The sequence below is a fragment of the Copidosoma floridanum genome, unplaced genomic scaffold, assembly GCF_036245765.1.
Source record: "Copidosoma floridanum isolate Cflo_tuat_1 unplaced genomic scaffold, Cflo_Japanese_pri ptg000004l, whole genome shotgun sequence".
Taxonomy (NCBI): Eukaryota; Metazoa; Arthropoda; class Insecta; order Hymenoptera; family Encyrtidae; genus Copidosoma; species Copidosoma floridanum.
In genome coordinates, this window is record NW_028321881.1 from 34,168,810 (window position 1) to 34,190,273 (window position 21,464).

At 34.1% G+C, this 21,464-nt stretch overlaps 1 protein-coding gene across 1 annotated transcript in view; it reads left to right on the top strand.

The window, feature by feature from the left end:
* Positions 1-21,464, top strand: part of RyR (Ryanodine receptor) — a 1,110,242-nt gene that overhangs the window by 306,893 nt on the left and 781,885 nt on the right. Inside the window, exons 13-16 of the mRNA XM_089598062.1 lie at positions 15,137-15,261; positions 15,462-15,832; positions 15,985-16,316; positions 16,404-17,512. Coding sequence (XP_089454188.1) covers positions 15,137-15,261; positions 15,462-15,832; positions 15,985-16,316; positions 16,404-17,512 — 1,937 coding nt within the window. The remainder of the gene's footprint in view (positions 1-15,136; positions 15,262-15,461; positions 15,833-15,984; positions 16,317-16,403; positions 17,513-21,464) is intronic.

Genomic DNA, 21,464 nt, shown 5'->3' on the forward strand with positions numbered 1-21,464 from the left:
CCAATCAGCTGCAATTTTTATAAGTTTTGTCTCACCGTTGGTGCCAAGTCTTGCAAAATATTTGTAGCCATTATTTTATTGGTAACATCAAAGGAGATGAACAACGAGTTTTCAGCTACCTTTTTACCTTTTTTTCAATTTATAAACATTTTTGTTTTTCAAGCCGTGCATGAGTAATAAATAAATCTGCTCTGTATTAAGTATATGAATTTAGAAAAAATATCAAAAAATGTGCAATCTTTTCGCTCAATTTTCATGCAGACAGAAGCATTCTGTCAAAAAACGAGTATTCTTATACAAGACAACTGATTTCACAACAGTTCCTCAAGATGTTTTATATAAGATGGAAGTTTTTAATGTTTCTTTTACAATTGTGACAATGATTAATCAAACTTACCGAGTCACTCAAATAACTGAATAGTCAGTTCATTATGAAAACATTTTAGTATGTATTAGAATAATATTTAAACGCGGAATCAATCACCCTAAAATCTAAATTGATTTGACAAGTTAAAATAGTAATATAATGATTCAAAGCAAAACAAGAAGTGAAATAAAAAATTTTAGAATTGTTACGTATGGTGAAAAATTAATCAAGTTTCTTAACGAGGCTGTAAGTTCTAATACTGAACTCAGTGCTAACCAAACCACTCCACATTTTGATGGCCTTACATCTATAAAAAATTACAGAGAACTAACGGACGTGACAAGTATTTCAAGAGATATTTTATTTTTTACTCGAAAAAATGTAAAAGAACATTCATAAGGTAGCAGCATTCATAAAGTAATAGCAAAACATAAGGTCTCATGAGATGAAAGACTCCTTATCTTTTTAATCAAGATGAAGACAGGTATGACTTTTTCAGCGATAAGTCTTTTTTTTTCTGTTAATCGAAGAACAGTTTCCAAAATTTTCTTCTTTACTCTGCACTACTTGCCCTTGAATACAACTGACTTTGTATTTTGGCTACATAAAATCAGTGTTTAGAATACTACTCCAAGATGCTTTCACCCATAATAAAGGAATGCACGAGTAACTAAAGATTGTACTGAATTCAGAATCAAAACGCCAAGTGATGTAGAAAATCAAGTACTAACTCATTTATATTATAAAAAGTGTATTAGAAAAAAAGTTTTGATAGTCATTAACACCATCTGGATTCATCAATTTCAAATTAAAATCAGCTGGTGGCAGAAGAAGCGATTGTCAAATTACTATTTAATCCAGATTAATAGACTTGCTGCAGGATCACGACATCACCCTAGCTGAAAAAAATTGCTTCGATATAAAAAAAGCAATCAATGCTATTCTTAAAAAAAAAAAGAATTTTTAAAAGAAAAAACATTACAGACTTACAATGTTGCCAGAGTTACGACTTACATGGAATGAGTTATGCAAATATTAAGGGTTGTAAAGGTCGTAATTATATTAAGATATTTTTAGTATGAATTAAATAACTGTTATTTGATCGTTCTTACATGTGACGTGATATATTCATGTGAGTTAGCATTAGTGGATATACTTTTAAGAACCGTAAATCATTCTTTTACTCAAGTTCTGAAATGAATAAGTAGCTATCCAATTTGTTTACTGTTTTTAAAATAAGTAGTCTGAAATTATGCCATTCATATAATTATATGAGTCGTGATAATTCATGTAGATACATGCATATTTTTTTATGATACATATTTAGAATAATAAATTATGAAGCTTATTACACGATAATACAGGTACTTCTTAAGCTGAAAATTCTAAAAATTATGCGATTTGTCATGAAAATATTCGTTTTAAATTTAACTACAACAGATACTGAGGAGTAAAAAAAAATTCATTTAAAAACTTAGACAATTTACGTCCAATGTGGGCTTACTATCATTTTTTAATAAATTTATTTGGACTCCTTAACATGCAATTTGTAAATAATCAAATTAATTTTCCAGCAGGAACCCTAAATATTTACGTAAAAGAAGGTGTTATTTCAATTGATTGTTATAAATAATCTGTTCTCTAAGATGGTTGTTAAGTAATTTGTAGAGTAATTGTTAATCACTTCTAATAAATTTGTTTCAGGAAGAGAATAAGATAATGAAACCAAAAAATAAATATAAAATTATACCCCTACAAGTTAAAATATTTTTAGTATAGTGTAAGATATTATAAACCATAATATCATTAAAAATTGTTATCAGTAGTCTCATCAGTGTTTTGAAAAAGTTTAAATGCTCACTTTGCGCGCTGCACAATGCCTGCCGTTAGACAAGAAGAGAGTACTTAGCTTTTGTCAGTGCGGCGGTGTGCGGCGGGGTATGGTAGTGTGGGTATGCAAATGGCTATACCCCGCCGCACTCCGCCGCGCCACCAAGCTACTCTCTCTTTCTCTATAACCAGCCAATATACAGAGCGGGCTCCCCGACTCCCTCTTCTCCCACTCCCTTGCCACCATTTTATTTTCTCATGCTCACACGCGTTTCTCTGCAGGTATCGCGTTACTTTTAAATGTCAGCGATCTGACGTGAAACTAAGAGTTTTTCCTCATCCAATATTGTCCTACGCACCTAAAGAAGTTTTTACTCCAAAAATGTATTTAAACTCCTTAAAAACAAATAGTTAAAAAAAAACAAGTTTATTTGTACCTACTTTGAAATTCCTTACGCTTCTTGCCTTTGAATGTGTATGTAGATCAATATGTTAATGTATGCATAACATTAGAGAGATAACGTTTATTTACTTATAGTACCTTACAGGTACAAGCAAATAGTTGGGGTTCTCATCTATACATACAAAATAATACCCCCTTATACAGGCTGACCAGAGAAAAAGAAGCTGTACACAAGCATCTGGAACTTCGTGTAGAGTCAGGGTTGCCCAGGTGCAGTCATGCACTTTGGCAGAGAAAGTAAGGTGTGCTGGACTCGGCATATACTAAAATTGGCTTACCTCATGAATTGTGTGACAATTTTTTAATTTTTAATATTACTTAACTGTTAATGTTAAATGAGGAACTGTTTTAACAAGATATTTAGCATGTACATAGAATGACACAAGCCCTTTAGAAGCATGACTTGTATTTTCAGTAAAATATAACAAACTGTATAATATAACTTGAATCACGGTTTGTATCTTTTAATTTTTTCATTCGAGCATATGATGTTATAAAATTTAAATATGATTTACTCTCCTTAAGTTTTTCTAAGTCTAATCTCTTAAAATTACTACCGGCAATAAGCATGGCTGTACTGAAATGTACATACACATAAACATGCATAAACACACACTGTATGTGTAAGTGTACTTATGACTGTCATGAGATAAGTCGCAAGAGGTTTTTAAACTTTTTTTTCTAAATAAATTAAAAAAACATTTAGCAAGTGTATAAGTTAGGTCTTTAGAATTTGACTATCTGTCTTAATATTAATTTTTTCATAAAAAGTGAGAATAATCCACTTTTGTAACGTCCCAAAACTTGATTTTATGTCCGTGAAGACCACTGAAAATTTTTTAACATTTTTTAACTTGTTTTACTATTTCTTATCAGTATAGCACTTTCCTTAAGAAAAATTAGTAACAAAACAATCTTATGTGAAACTTTCTTAGTTTTTTGATAAAATTCGGTAACCTTCTGAAGTAAACTTTTTTTTGACTGAAGTTAACAGCAATGGTGACTGCTGAGATACCTCAGGGTGATCTCATCTGGCCTGCTGTTAAAGCGCCAGACTGATCAGGAGAAAAATTATGAAGTCCAAAGCTTTGGGGCTAGTTGTAGTGGTCTTTCCCAACGTCTCCCGGTATAACGTCCAAGACGTTGGTGTCTAGAGCACCTTTTTTATTTGCAGACTCAGTTGTTTTGGTGATTTTTGATGGGGAGATTGGTAAGTGATACTTGTCCAGTGGAGGCTGTTCCATTGGCTCAAGTTTTTTTTCTTTCATAGCTGTTAGGTTCGAGCAGCGTAGACCTTGGAGATGATTGGTTATTCCTGGTTAAATGCTTAGAGTCGAGAGGGTAATATAGGGTTGTCGGTCACCAGAGGTTCCCAGCCTTGCGAAGAACAACTGTGCTTGTGACGAGTGCCAGTGAACGACTGACTTGGTTTAATTGTGGCCATCCTTAGTTACCACAGTCTTTTATTTGACGAATCACTTTTGAAAACGGTAGTAGAAATGTATTTGTTGGCAAGGTAGTTTAAACTTAGGTGGCCCATAAAAGAACCGATAAGATTGATGGTTGAGTAGGGAACGTTAATACTTATTATGGCCCTGAAAAGGGTCAGTGGTAAAACTTCCAGCTATTTCTTATTATTATTCCTGATGATGAAGAGCTGACTGTGGGTAGCTTGTTTTGTTGAAATAAGTTACTTCAGAAATTAGTGTGGCCTGCTGATTACTCCAATGAAAAGCTTGAGCAGCATCTTATTAAGAGTGTAATTTTCTGAAAAGTCCCCTTACTTTAGATTTTCTTTACAATGCGTATGATCTTGATCATTTTCTAAATTAAATGTAGTGCAACGATTTTTTATGGCCTAGGTTTTATAGCTTATCTTTTCTACTCTTATTTTTTAAGAGCTTTTGACAAAATTTCTTATATCTTAGTTGTATCCTGAGAACTACCGTAGAAGCGCTCATAACACGAAAAAAAAGATTCTTACAAATCAATTTATCCATAAGATTTTTAAAACTATCCTTCTCGTTAACAAAACAATTACTTTGTTGAAAAAATTGTTTGAATTCACACCTTGAAAATTTTAACAAATACAAATAAATAAATTAGCAATTTGTTGTAGAGTATGAATCAAATATCAATTATATTTTTAGTTTTTACCTTCAATTATCAAAATAACATCATTATAAATGGATTAGACGTTCACTATATGAGTGCCACTATCCCCCAGTTCCCACTAATACTCAGTTCTAGATGTTTAACATAGAAAATTTCAAAAAGCTTACTTTATCCTTAGGATATTGTTCTTTATAAAATTTGTGTAACTTGAACAAACTATGTAAAACAGTTTTTTTTAAACAAACTTGCTTTCTATCAGCTTAAACAACAGAGCTCTAATCTTTCTTTTTGGATAATTGTTTTGAATGTTTTTTATTTATGAAAAATTTTATCTTCGTTTCCGTGGTCTCTATATGTCATCGTAAGTATTTCTATTATTTTATAAGTTTTTAGCCTTTTTGACTAGATATTCAGTAACATTTAATTCCTCGTCAACCTGATTAACAAGCTAGCTTGTCTTACTTATATATTAAACGAAGTCACTAAAACCGTTGTAGTTGCCAACCGCGAAGACTACTAAACTGGTTTAGCTGAAATTTCGCAGACTGGTTTTTGATAACCCCGAAATAGTTTTTGCATTGCTTTTTTCTTGAAAAAGGTAACAACAATTCCGATAAATAAGCTCAAAGTTTTTCTCAAGTTAGCTAGCTTAGCGTTTTAGTTCAGTAGTATCCACTAGGTGGCGTATGTTTAACAATTAAGCTACCTGCAATCAAAGATAGTGAAGAGTGATTGTAAAATGCCCCATTAAGTCGTTGATTACCGAAGTTGCTCATCGGCAATATTCTAAGAACAGAGTTGATAGTCGTAAAGATGGGTCTCCCGGCTACCACTGACACTCTTCTTTCATAGGGTACTGAAATAAATAGGCTTTTACCCCAGATCCTCGAGATAACCGAATGCCACGGGAAAGTAGGCATTAAGAAAGTCAACGTCTCAGGCGTAATACCACGAAACGTTCAGCCAAAGCTCAACCTGCTCCACTAACACTGCAGGGTTTCGAGGCCCTTCTTTCATCTGACCTGATGCTGCCACAGCATCTATTGCTACAAGAGCAAGCCAGGAAAACCGACCCTAAGGAGTTTCAGCAGACACATTGGATGAAAATTTTATCAGCCTTGATTTATCGCAACAGCATTCCCACGGAGAAGGTATTCTCTGGGCCTGCATACCTGACGAACAGACAGCAGTTAGTAATCTGGGGGACGAACCAAAGACGAAATATCCTTCGGCAAGCCACATACCTCCTCTAGCACGTTCTCCATTTGCAGAGACTCAGAGGACAAAAATAAAGCAACCCCAGGTTCAGATACCCGAGCTCTGTGATTTCCGTTGAATTGGCAAAGTTAAGCGTCAGACATTTTCCGTTTACTGAATGCTAGATCCAGTGTATCACATCATTGAACCTCTACCAGCTTTACATCATTAAAGATGAAAAGAAAAATAAGTATCACTACCGCCCCTTTTCAGGACCATTAGTAAGTTATGCCTTAAGTCAACTGCTATCAATATCATCGGGTCTTTTAAGGACCCTTTAATGTTGAACTACTTTTGCAAATAATACATTTTTATTAAGACTGCTATTTTAGACTAATGTTTCATAGCAACTTGCAACGAGCCGTTTACCAAGGATCTAATAAAGCCAGCCAATGTTAAAACAAAGTTATTTATTTCCTGGCAGACATCGAGAGCAGAGTTGTTCGTTGTGAGACTGGGAACCCTGGCCACCAACGACCCTCTACACTCCGAATACTTGAACCAGAAATTACTATTCCTCTAAGATTATCGCTCAGCTAACTTGGTCAATCTCATCAGCCCTCAAAAGGCCATTAACGTTAAAGAATTTTGTCAAAATATGTATTATAACTTGACAAAGTTTGCAAAAGACAGCCCATTTAACTTGCAAAAGTTTTTAACAATGCCTTGAATTACAAGAGGGTGAATTGGAAGAAGAACTTTTAATGCTTTAAATGTTTACAACTTCAGGCGTTGAGAAACTGATGCAGAACATTCATCGAGATTTGAACAGCAGCAGCAAAATCGACGAATAAATATCCATTCAAGTGACACATCCACTGTCTATTCTAACCCTGACATTTGTTACTTAAATCTTCCAGCAATTGAAATTGGTGAAATGGTTTGAATTTGCACTCATTCTAGCATTAAAAAATGGAGAGATGAAGCTCCAGGGCATTGTTGTTCTGGTGGTAAAGTTTCTCTTGATCCATTATAAAACTCTCCTGAATAAGTAAGGTGTGTGTTGATGGACGAAAATCACCTATTAAAACATTTCCTTGATAATGTCAGACGTTACAGTATTCAGTTAAAAATGACATCATTTGGAGGTAAAAAGATCCGAGAAGAAAATTTGATGCCAACTTTCAAAATTCAAGATCAAGAGAACCACTTTAAAGGTTGCTTACTTTTTGAACAGAACAAGAGTCCGCAGTGCTTATAAATCTATTTTATTTCTGAAGCAAAACAAATTCCTATTCGGTCAGATAATACCCTAAAAGATATTCATGTGGGCTAAACCCCTGTTGGAAAGCATCGAGGCTGATGCAATGCGCCCAGAGTGAATGAAGTTGCTGCACTAATAGTTGACGAGAAAAAAGGCCCTAGAGACATTATTCTACATGGTCAACATGCACGGTTAGAGAAAAATTCTGAGATCTACCAATTATACAACTCCTTGCAATATCCTTTTATTTTTGTTCTCAAAGAAAATGTATATTCTACTGATATACCACTTCACAGTCTTTCAAACAAAACTATTTCTTGCATGCAATTCTATTCTTACAGGCTTATGTTGAAAAATAATTGTGCAAATTACCTGCTTCATGATAAGAACTTACTCAATCAATTTGTTGTTAATATAATGGCAAAAATGATCACAGAGCATTTGATTTACTTGCGAACACATAAAAAACAACTGCGTGCCGAAAATTTCATTCATCCGCGAGATGCAATAAATAATGACAGTAAAACTGAACCCCCCATTATTGGACAGCCTGTAATCTTACCGTCCTTATTCACTGGCTTACCGCAATACATGCATGAAAAAACTCAAGATGCAATAACTTACATACGTTTGTTTGGGCGTCCATGTGTATTTATCACCCTCTTTGTAACCCTAAGTGGTTAAAAACAAAAAATGGATGTTTCAAGGATTTTTTACTTCAAATTAAAAAAACTTATAGATGTCCTTACTAAAGAAGCAATATACGGCGGAGTTGATGCTTGGATCTACAGTGTTGCATTGCAAAAACGAGGCCTCCCTCACGTGCACATACTTCTAAGGCTTGAAACAAAAATTGAGGTGGATGAAATAGACAATATCATTTTAGCTGAACAATCAGATCCTCAACAAGATCGCTTGCTATTTAATATTACTTCAAAAAGTATAATTTACGGACCTTGTGGTGAATTTAACATGACTTTACCATGTATGAATAATGGAAAATATTCAAAAAAGTATCCTCAAAATTTTGTTAGAGAAACTCTAACTGCAGATGACGGCTATCCAACCTATCATAGAAGAGCTCCTGCAGATAGAGGTCATAGTTTTGTAGTAACAATTTGTGGTTATGATGTACAAATTAATAACCGTTGGATTGAACCGTATTCACCCGTCTTATCTCAATGTTTTAATGCACATGTTAACGTCAAATTTTATTTTTTAGTGCAAGCAATTAAATATATTTGTAAATACATCAACAAAGGATCGAATTGTGCTACTTTTTTAGTTGGAAATATTGGTGAAACTGCAAACTATGCCAATGAACGCTATATTTGTTCCTCTGAAGGATTTTGGCGTTTTTTTGATTTTGAGATTTACGCATGGTACCCTACAGTCTTAGATTTAGATGTCCACCTTAAAAATCACCAAAGAGCTTACATTAGTTAGCAAAACATTTAACAGATTCTCGAAAATCCGAGAAAAACAACGTTGATAGCGTTTTTTGAACTTTAGATAGTAGATGATTTTTCTAAAACTCTTTTGTATTCCAATGTTGCCGTCTCTTACTGATAGGACAATCAAAAATTTGTATAAATAAAACAAGGAAAAAATATTTCAGGCTGGCCAAGAATAATAAAAGATTTAGCCATAGGTAGAGTTTATACGATTCATCCCACTCAATCGGAGTGCTTCCATCTTCGAATGTTACTCCAATATGTTTGAGGCCCAACTTTATTTGAGTACTTAAGAACCGTTGATGGTGTTACTTACGAAACTTTCGAAGCTACCTGCTACGCACTTGGTTTATTGAAAAATGATGATCAACGGAAGAAACACTCGCAGATGCTGCTTTGAATAAAAATCCATTTCAATTACGTGACTTATTTGCAATTATTTTAGTTTTTTTTTGTGAGCTATGGCAACTTCAAATTTTGTGGGATATGTTTCAACAACAATTATGCGAAGATACTTTTTACTTTCGACGAATTCAACTTAACGATTTTGAAATGGAATTTTATGAAGAAATGTTGAACAGGATTAATTAAAGTTGAAGACAAGATCATCTCTGTTTCAGAAAAAAGTTTGGTTGCATTTGGGCTTAATACACAGGTTCGGGATGAACTCTGTACTAATGATTGTTTTGAGCATTTTATCAGACGTGGTTATAATTATAACTAATTACCTAATTATGTTGAACGAAATCTTCCAAAGTTGGTTCCAGACTAACGACAAGCTTTTGATCGTATAATTGATAGTGTCTTAAACAGTACTGGAGAGGTCTTCTTTCTGGATGCTCTTGGAGGCACTGAAAAAATATTCCTTATTAATTTTATGTTGACCCAAGCAAGATCGGCTGGAAAACTGTACCTTGCTGTCGTATCTTCTGGAATCGCTGCCACTCTTTTGAGTGGAGATAGAACAACTCACTTTACTTTTAAATTCCCATTGTGTATTTTTTCCGAAGAAGATTACACGTACCTGATACGCAAAAATGGCCTAGTTGGAAAAATTCTTCAAGACACAACATTTATTGTATGGGATAAGAGCACAATGAGTCACAGAGCTCACATTGAAGCAATTAATCGAACGTTGCAAGATTTAAAATCAAACCAGGAACTAATGGATGGCATTACATTTATTTTTGCTGGTGATTTGAGGTGGACGTTACCAGTAATTCCAAGAGGAACAAGAGCTGATATTTTTTTGCTTGTTTAGAATCATCGTTTTTCTGGTATTATGTAAAGTCTTTTTATTTACGTTCTTATATGAGAGGACATCTCTGTAGAGGAAACATGGAATTTCCAACACAGCTGTTAACAATTGGCAGTGGCATGATGGAGAATGAAAACGATTTTATCACCCTAGATCAATCCATCGGAAAAATGGCTACAACTGTCGGTAATCTTATTTCTGAAGTTTACCTGAACATTGAAAATTTATCAAATCATACCAATGGTTATGTGAAAGAGCAATAATTCTACCGAGAAATTTTACAGCAGAGGAAATTAACAAAATTATTTTTCAAAAGTTTATAGCTGATTCTCAAGAGTAACTCTCTATTGATTAAGTTGTAACGTCGGTAAACTAAAAATTACTAATAATTTTTCCTCTTCTTATTCCCTAGGGATATTGTTTTCGAAGCACTTGAGCAAGGACCAACGTGCATCTGAAGAGAGGTGAATCACTTGCAAGTAACTTGTACCTGCAGTACAAAGACGATTCACGTACATTCACGCTGGCCTATGCTGATGCAAAAGTTTAACTGGGAACATTTTAACTGAAATATTAAAGGCAAATACAATTTCGGATAAGGATCAAACAACATAAAATTAAATATTAGGATAGCTTAGAATTAATACATATAAATAAGCGAAAATACTAGTAAAAGCCCTAATTTGTAACCTCGTTAATTGCTAACACTTTTTCCCAAATGTACAGGAAAAACAAAAGTTAACCCTTTCACTTTTCTTGACTCAGAGATGTCGAGAGAGAAAGAGAGAGAGAGAGAGAGAGAGAGAGAGAGAGAGAGAGAGTCTGTACGCCTGCCTCCAATTGGGGTAATGGAGTTTCTGATTTCCTAGGGTACCACGAGACGACTCCCTCTCCAACGACTAGCAGCAGAAAACATGTTGACTAAAATTCTACACGAATTTTGCAGTATTTTTGCAACATTACAAACATTCAAAACTACTGGTAAACCTAATTGTGTTAACTTGTGACAGGCAAATCACTATTATTCTCATCATTATTCTAACAACTGCTATTCTTATTATTATTGCTACAATTATTATTATTGTTATCATTATCATTATTATTATTATTATTAGTGTTATTACTACTATTATAAGTACCATCATTACTCTTATAATTCGTATTATCATTATAACTACCACCACTAATATTATAATTATAAGTTATTACGGCAGTGGCCACCGTTTTGGCGTTTAAGTAGTAGTATTAATTGATAAATAGTAACACACCGATCGTTTATTCACTCGAACATTATTTAAATTGTTAAGCGATTTTCACTGCCCTTTTTGCAACGAGTTCAGTTAAACAAACGACCGGTGCTTAGTAAATAATAATAATATTCTGTCTTAATATAAATGTTAAGTCATATTGAAATATTGTAAAATTTAGATGTAAAAGAAAAAGGGAGGGCAAGAGTAAGTGAATCATCTTCTCGTTTCTTGACGCATGTAGGAGAGCAAGCCAGATGTAGGAAGTGCCAATTTCTGCGTGACTAAACTGGAGCAGTTCTAGCCAATAAGATTTTTGGCTATTGTATTTTCTTCAAGATTTTCTCCTAGCAATTCTTCCTGCAGTGTTCTCGAACCATCACCACGGTCCCCTACTCCTTATAAAAAGGCCCAGAGACTCTCTTAACTGCTACCCCTCAAACGGTAGACTGAGGAGGAGAGTCTGCCTCTGCTACCTCCCAGTCTACCACGAGGTAAGGACATAGTTAATTGTGTTTTTTACCCTCAAACGGTTGTCTAAATAGTTAGAGTTCACCTTTACTATCATTCAGTCCTCGATGAGCACGTAACATTTTAAATACTTCAGTCGCCTCGGCTCGCACTAGTTCGCCGTGTACTTTTGTTTTATATTTAAATGAAAGTAAGTGTTAAAGTTTATATGCCAAATTTTTCGTATTTCTTGTTTTCCCGTTTTACTTTTTTTCGGCCGGGTCCATAACTAAGTTTGTTTTACGCGTACACCATTATCCGCCACGGTATTGGTACCTGTGGATCATCGGGAATTATTAAGTTTGTTTTACGTGCATACCATTATCTGCCACGGTATTGGTACCTGTGGATCATCGGGAATTATGAAGTTTGTTTTACGCGCACATCACTATCTGCCACGGTACTGGTACCCGTAGATCATCGAGAATTATTAAGTTTGTTTTACGTGCATACCATTATCGGCCACGGTAGTGGTATCATCGGAGCAATAACTAATCAGATTAAAGCAAAAATCAGTACTCACCGGTATTCGTACATCCGAGTCAGGTTGCGAGTCAAATTACTATTTTCCACTACGTAACCTCTAGAAACAATGCTTTTTCCGTAACGGTTCTGGTATCATCTAGATCACGGACGGGATACCCTTCGGAACGCCGCTCCGGGTAAAGTCAACCAATCTTAGACGAGCCGCGAGCCAGTACATTTGAATATTGCACAGCAGTCGGTTCTAGTCGGGTGAAACAGTCGTAGCCCCTTTGCAAATACCATGTTGTTAGTTAGAACTACCACTTTAGCCCCGTGTCTTATTTACGTGCTTAGCGTGTTTCCCGAGTTATTAAGCGAAAGCTTAAGCTCGAATAGTAGGTCACCCTGACGTAACACAGTCATTGCAACTAAAGATTATGTTAATCATCCTCAGGAATTCTTTAACTCCCTAACTCGATTAAGATTTCTACCCCATAAGTTAAGTTTGAAAGTTGGATCTCCGATTATGCTTCTACGTAATCTTAAATCACTGAACCTGTATAATGGAACAAGACTGCAAGTTAAAACTCTGCGAAATAATGTTATAGAAGCTACTGTTTTGATAGGTCTAGCATTAGGACAAATAGCTTTTATTCCAGGAATTTGGATGATACCAACTGATTTACCTTTTCAGTTCAAGCACTTACAGTTTTCTCTCAAAGTTTCATTTGCCATGACAATGAACAAGTTGCAAGGACAGACTTATAATTTCGTGGGTGTACATTTAAGATCAAACTGCTTTTCACATGGACACATCATCAGATTGTTTTAATACCTTCTGGAAATCTAACTTTAAATGTCATATATACTGAAATTTTGTGGTTAATTAAATAATTCTAAATTATATTTCTATCTTTTCAGCTTTAACAAGTAACCTTTTTTATATTATATAATGTGAATAAATACACGTTAAAATGCGGTCAACGGTCTTTTTCGAAACGAATACCTATTTTATGGCGTTAGGAATGCACGGTACTTTTCCGTATCATTACATTTTTTTCCATTTTTACAGTACATTCACTAAAATCTTTATTTTTTCAAGAAATGTCAAAAATATATGTAAAGTTTTTTACTGAAAAGGTTCTATATTATATGTCATTTCACATCATGGGTTCCACTCAGCAAGTCTCGAGCGAAGTCGAGACGGGGGGGCCACTAGTTAGTAATAAGGAAAAGTATGCAGGTTTACATGTACTAAACAATATTCAACGTCACATAGCAAAAAATATGTTTAAGTAAAAAACTTAGTTTTATATAAATTACTAAGACTTGTGTGTTCATCTGGTCTTACAGTTGTTACATTTTTTAAATTAACAATAATAGAGTTGTAATCATTAATTAATTTGTTGAATTCAATAACAGGACTAACGCTAAAGTAAAATTTAAGTTTTTTTTGGACAATCTCTTAAATTTCATTTAGTTTTGATGCAGTGGAAAATGGTCTGTCACATCTGTTTATGTTCATTAATGATAAAATAGTTTTTACGTTAAAACGAAGATGCCTGATTTTTTATTTGATTCCTTGTAAAATTGAGCTTTTTAGTTTATGACCAATTTTTACGTCAAATTTAAAGAGGCATGGATTGATCAGGTCCATTTCACCTAATAAAAGTTGGGAAATGCAGTAAATTTTAATTTTTCTTAAATAACGCATTTCTAGGTGACGTAATAGCATTTTTGGCTTCCAAATCTACTTTTATCAAATAACTAAGAAATCTTAACATAAGAATATATTTCTTACGAATTTTTTCTAAAAAAAGTCTTATTGGATAAATCAATAGTACAACAATTTTACAATTTACAGTAGACTTAACAATTTTAAGTGACCACCACGGGCATACTATCAAGTCTCAGGGCCTATTAAGAGTAGATTGCTCTCTTTTTTTAAGTAATCAACTGCTTTTAAAGTATGGGATAAAATTCTAAAGACTCGAGGTACACACATACCTAATAATTAAAAGAATTACCTACAATATAATGTATCTGTTTATCTTATTATCCAAACTATCTTCTGATATCACTCTTAGATCATTACTAAAAGTATGATATCTACTCAGTCAGGGTGACAGAGCTTTTGGGCATAGTAATATTCTTAAAAACGTTAATAAGTGTTTCAAATTAAAAAAAAAAAAATAATAAGAACGAGAATTTGTAGGAAATAATAAACATGAGATATGTTGTGAACATACGTGTATTGCATATTAAACGCTAAGTCCGATCGTAAAATGCTATAATGGCAACCTATTGCAAAATATTAACTTACAATTTTGATTCCTTGTACAGTTATCAAAACATGACGATTGAAGAACTGCATTTTTGATATTAGTAGATACTAGTAATGTCTTTATTCTTCAAAAAGTATAGGTTTTTTAATAAATAATCGAAAACATTATTAAAAAAAAAAAAAGGAACTTAATATCGTACATTATTTGTTTAAGTTGTAATTTCTGGTATCCAACTGCGTTAATTTTTTATAACATTTAAAAAAAAGTTTTTTGTAGGGTCAATAAAACTAAGATACGACGCTTTCACTTTTTGACCCTTAGCCACCATTAATTACATTACTTGAACTTTGGATTTACTTGATCTCTTCTGTAATGTTTACTGTACATGCACAGTTTTTTCTTCTTTAATTAGCTATACAGTCAGATATAACATTTATTTATAACATTTTAAGACTGCACCAATAGAATTTTTGAAATGTTTTAAAAAAATTATCTGATATAACAGCCAATAGAACTTGTCTTGGATCGTTGAGAGAGTTAAAATCACTTTATAATCTAAACTATCCTCAAAGTGTTACGTAAGCTTTAGATAATAAGAAAATAAGTTAGCTATATATAATGAGATACACGTATCGAAAATATTTTATGAAATCAGTTTAAAAATAACTAACACTCTTTTAGAGGACTAGAAACCTTGCAAATTGATAGAAGAGCATCCATATTCTTCAAGTCTGTTAATCTGAATGAAATGGTGATGTGCCTTGAGGACCTTATAAATTATTTTGCACAGCCTGAAGATGACATGGGTAAATATTATGATTCTTGATTTTTACAAAAAGCTTTCTACTATATGTTGCTTATTAAAAAGTTTTTGTAAGTTATCACAAATTCAGGCATTCGCACTTTTTAATCTTGTTTTATTTTAAACTTATGTCAATCAAAAAATTTTTATCCCATCTAAAACTGTTTTACTTCATAAATTATACTAAAATTTTCTTATTGTTAGAACACGAAGAAAGGCAAAATCGCTTCCGTGCTTTACGGAACCGACAAGATCTATTCCAAGAAGAGGGTATATTGAATCTGATTCTTGAGGCTATTGACAAAATTAATGTAATAACGTCACAAGGCTTTCTCGTAGCACTATTAGGTGATGAGAGTTGTCAAGCTTGGGATCAGATCTCTGGATACCTTTATCAGTTGCTTGCAGCAATTATCAAAGGAAATCACACAAATTGTGCTCAGTTTGCCAACAGTAACCGGCTCAATTGGCTTTTTAGTAGACTTGGTTCCCAAGCATCTGGTGAAGGTACTGGAATGCTAGACGTACTTCATTGTGTGCTTATTGACTCACCAGAAGCCTTAAACATGATGAGGGTAAGACTACAAATGTAACTTACAATTTATTTAATATATAAATGTCGTACGGATTGTGATATTGTCACATTTGATAGACTTTTATTGAAATTTTTTTCCTAAGCTTGTTCTGTTTACTTTAAAAATCATGATAATTTTTGAATTTTTTTCAGGACGAGCATATAAAAGTCATTATTTCTTTATTAGAAAAACATGGTAGGGATCCAAAAGTATTGGATGTACTGTGTTCACTTTGCGTTGGTAATGGTGTAGCAGTTCGTTCGTCTCAGAATAATATTTGCGATTTTTTATTACCTGGAAAAAATTTATTGCTTCAAACTCAATTAGTAGACCATGTGGCAAGTGTAAGACCTAATATATTTGTTGGTCGAGTTGAAGGATCTTCTCTGTATCAAAAATGGTACTTTGAAGTAACAGTTGATCATATTGAACAAACGACTCATATGATGCCTCATTTAAGAATTGGTTGGGCGAACACAGCAGGGTAATAAACAAACTTTTTCTTTGAAAATTATTAAATAATATAAACAACGACAAAAGTCGACAGTAAAGTAATAAAATCACTTATTAGGTACATGCCATATCCAGGAGGAGGGGAAAAGTGGGGTGGTAATGGTGTAGGCGATGACCTTTATTCATGTGGCTTTGATGGAGCTTTTTTATGGACAGGAGGTAGAAAGACCTTAACTATGCAAAATAAAATTGAACCATTTATTCGTAAGAGTGACGTTATTGGTTGCTCCCTCGATTTAACAGTTCCAATCATCAACTTTACTTTTAATGGCGTACCATGCACAGGCAACTTTCGAGATTTCAATCTAGATGGCATGTTTTTTCCAGTAATTAGTTGTTCTTCGAAACTGTCATGTAGATTTCTCTTAGGTGGAGATCATGGAAGGCTAAAGTATCAACCACCAGATGAGTTTTCTCCTTTAGTGGAAAGTCTCCTGCCACAACAAATCTTGTCGCTTGATCCTTGTTTTTATTTCGGAAACATGAACAAAATGGTATTAGCTGGTCCTTGGTTAATGGAAGATGATACAGCTTTTGTTCCAGGTCCTGTTGATACATCTATGGTTAATTTACAACAGTATATTGAACAAATTAGAGATAAATTGGCAGAAAATATTCATGAAATGTGGGCTATGAACAAAATTGATGCTGGTTGGGTTTATGGAGAAATCAGAGATGATCTTCAAAAAATACACCCTTGCATCGTACCTTTTGATAAGCTACCATTAGCTGAAAAACGTTACGATACTCAACTTGCTGTGCAAACCCTCAAGACTATTCTGGCCTTGGGATATTATATATCTATGGATAAGCCACCATCTAGGATCAAAACTCTCAGGCTGCCACAGGAAAAGTTTACTCAAAGTACTGGATATAGACCAGCTCCACTTGATCTAAGTGCGATAACGCTCACTCCAAAAATGGAAGAACTAGTAGATCAATTAGCTGAAAATACACATAACCTATGGGCTAAAGAGAGAATTAGTCAGGGTTGGACTTATGGATTGAATGAAGATTTACAAATGAGGCGAAGCCCACATTTAGTACCCTACCAAAAAGTGGATGAAGCTATAAAAAAAGCAAATAGAGATACTGCCAGTGAAACTGTCCGAACTTTGCTTGTTTATGGTTATATGCTTGATCCACCGACTGGAGAGCAGCATGAAGGTAAGGTCATTTTCTACAATTCTCATTTACCAATAAGCATATCATACCCAAGATTCCCAGATTTTTGGCTGTGAGATGCATGTATAGTAGACAATTACTTTTTTTAATACTCAACAAACCCGAATAAAATAATATCTTAACTACATTTTATCTTAAGCCCCGTTCACATTTTACAACCTAAATATAAAACCTTGAATAATCCAGATATGATCGGTAATGGTCAAAGCACTACACTCTTTACTTCGGCCTGACCAAATGGCCTGATTGTAGGTTACTGCTGATGCATGGTTTTTTTATATTCTCTTATTACATCTAATTATAAAATGTAAATTTTTTTTGTATTAAAAAAAATTATAACTAATTAAATTTCTATTTTATGGTTAGTGATTAAATAATAAAATAGCAATAAAAAAAAGATAATGATAAAAGTGAGTTTAAAAACTTAAGAATTCTGAAAAAGTTTAAAACTTATTTTTCACTAACAAAGATTTACCATTAATTTTTAGTTTCACCTTTACAATGAATGCTGAAGATCTTATTATACATTGGTTTATTACATTATTAGGTAAAATAATAAATACATAGACTCAACTGTGATTAAGTTTTTAAGGTGAAAAATACTAAATAACAATAATACTAAGTTTTTCTCAATTGTCAAATATAGGAGATGAAAAACACAGAAGCATGTGCTTGCCATTAATTTTTTGTTACTATTTTGCCTTGATTTATGATTATCTTTGTCTGTCAATACAGATATGGGTAACTAAAAAGAAAAATTACTTTTACGAATAATACTCTTGAAAATCTGCCGCTTGTTTACCACAGAGTTCTTAACATATTTCCGAGTTACTTTTGAGTAAATTTCAAAATTAAAGAAAAGTAGCATTCGGTCGTCGGAAACCTTGACTACTGTATTATTCTGAATTTTTCAGATTAACATACGACGCTTTAGTTCTAGAAACTTTTTTAGCTTTATTCTTTCTAATTGGTTGGTTAAAATGTTTTCCATTACGGTACCTGATGGAAAATCTAGACGTCTCCGTAGCAATTAGTCTTCTTAACACATACTCGTAAACTATCTCATAGAAATTAGAACTAATAACGAAAGTAAGTTTTTGAACCTTTTATAGAAACAATATAATATTATTATGTTTTTTCTAGATCGTGTGTATATAAGTAGACAAAACCTTTGCAATATAAAGCACCACAGTTATCTATACTCAAAATCCCTTAAATAATGTCTATTACAAATAAACATATTTATAAATATTTCGTAGGGTAAAAAATATGTATGATATGAGTAACTTAATAGCAAGATCAATGAAAGTATCACTTATGGTAAAAAACTCAGACGAAAAACTTTAGCAAAAGAAGTCTAGATAAAAAATATTCCGTAACTAAAAAGTAGTTTTGCGCATAGCCTAATCCATTGAGACCTTATATACTTATTCATACTCTGCACACAACTTTGATGAAATAAATTCCTTTATTTTCTTTGGTTTCGAAGTGTTGGATGTATTGTTGGTGCTCGTAACTGTATTATCACGCATTCGCAATAGCAAGAAGACGAGACACTGTGACGCTGCACTTCAGCGTCAAATATATACAGTTTTTTTACTCTCGTGCGGTCAGTCAGTCTGTTTGTACACGCACTCTCTGTCTTCGTATAACCTTTATATTTTATCCTACCTTGTCTGTTTGTTTAGTTACTGTACTTAAGATAGTGAAGTGTTAATGATAGTTAAGACTAAAGATAGTGACAATAAACGTGCCTGTGTTTAATTATAAATTACGAGTGTTGTACTTTTATTCGCCAAATCTCCTACTAATAAACCCATACTGCTAACAGGTTATGGGCCCTTCATTGTAGTGTGGGTGTGGAATTTTCTCGATCGCGTCTTGTTTCTCTCTCTTCCTTTTTCTTCCCGCTCCGCGCTTGAGCTTATCACGCGTTCCCTGTGTGCTTTCTTCTTGTTACTTTTACGTGATAACGTAATAGTGGAAGCAACCAGGAGCTCTGTATTGGGTGGCGAGCACTGTGGGACGGAAGAGCTTGGCAGTCCTCTCACCCTGACTTCCTCCGAAAAGGGCGAGGGTCAGCCCCAGGAGGTGGCAGAGCAGAGTCAGAATGGAGATGCAGCAGCTGAATCACCTCGAGATGTAAACGATGGCCCAACTCTCGAAGCCTCGGGCGAAGCAATAAGAAAGGACAGCATTAAGAACAGAGTGAGCAGCAGTAAGTACTAAAAATATATATTGCTTTGAAGACTCGGTATTTACGTGAAGCATTGTTGTCTTTAACTCATGCTCGTTTACCGTTCTCCTTAAAAGATTTGTGTCTTGCCTTAAGATGGAACTAGACAGCTTACTTAAGATTACATGACTGAGGTTTCCTTTATTAGAATTCCCTTATTGAGAGATTCGTGGAACTCTAGAGAGCCGGCACGCGTTTGTTTATGTGAGGGAAAGGCCCGCTACGTGACAAAAAAAACGCGTTTCTCGCTAAACCTGCCAATCATCGCCAAGGGGGACGCTTTAAGGCAAGGAGGAGAAGTGCGCGCTTTGGTTATGGCTTGCGTTCGGTCGAACTGAGCGTACGCGTTCTCTTACGCTATGGCTGATATCACGCGTCGTAAAATAAATGCTGTTAATCGGCCATTTTAGTTCTCTCTTTCTATGCCTGTCATGTATGATGCTAGCCCCATTTTTCCTCGAATTTACTGACGCTCAATCTCCGTGTCACTTCTACAAGGAAAACACTAGCCTTACGCGCACGCAAACATAAAATCAAGTACTTTTGCCTATTTATTCCCCATTAATTTTAGGTCAGAATGCCATCAATATGATGAAGGATGCATATAAAAAGATTGGAGACGATCTAGGGGAACTAGACGAGGTGGTAATTACTTGTAAAAACAACCTGGCCATGTTTTTCATAAATAATGAAACTGTTGCATACATGAGAGGAGATGCACATCCCAATCAAGATATGTTGGACCTGCTTGATTTGATAGAAAAATGTGTTAGTCAAATTTGACTCGTTCCTAAACAACAGCGCATCCAAAAGAAAGGCCCTGAAGATAAAAAAATTAATTCGATTGATACCTCATCTAAAGATAAGAATAAAGATTTGAGAGATAGAAAGATAGATTTTACTGATATCTCGATTCACGACAAGGTTAAAGATTTGAATAGCAAAAATTTAGATTCGTTTGGTAGCCAATTTAAAGACTTGCTAAACAGAGAAGATAACCTAAAGAAAGAGCTAGATAGCTTACATAAAGAAATGGCACATGCAAACCATGAACTTTAGAAAGAACTAATAAAAAGAACCAGTCAAAATATCCAATCTAAAAATCTTATAAACTCACGAAACAAAATTTAAAAAATCTCAAAGAAAGATATCGAGGTAATCGAGAAATTAATGAAACAAAAGAGGTACCAGCAGAGCTCCTAGATGTCCATGAGGTTTAAGGCTGTTGCCTTCCAACACAAAAAGGTCTTGGAAAAAGAAAGGGAGGAAAATAGAAGAGCCCAGAGACACTCTGAACCGAGTTTAAGCAGCTTTTAGCCACTCAACGAAGGAAAATGGAGGCTCTTGAGCAATAACTAGTAAGGAGTCGAATACAAGAGGTAAATAAATTTACTACATCTACTCCGGGACTTTAAGTATGTAAACGATTAATTACCCTAAACTCCGACTCCATTGATAATTCACTGATGTTTGAACGCGCTGTGCCTATCGATAGTCTAAAGATAGAAGTTGTCAATGAAGATAGCCTAGGGTGCTTTAATTATTCCCTCACTAATGCAACTAAACTAGAATTACTCTTTAAGTAATTATGGTCAGAACAGAAAAATAAAAAATTGCTTCACACAATTGATTCAAAACTGGAAGCCACTATAAACATTACTCAAGAAAAAATGAAAGAAGATAAAGAACAGGCCCTAA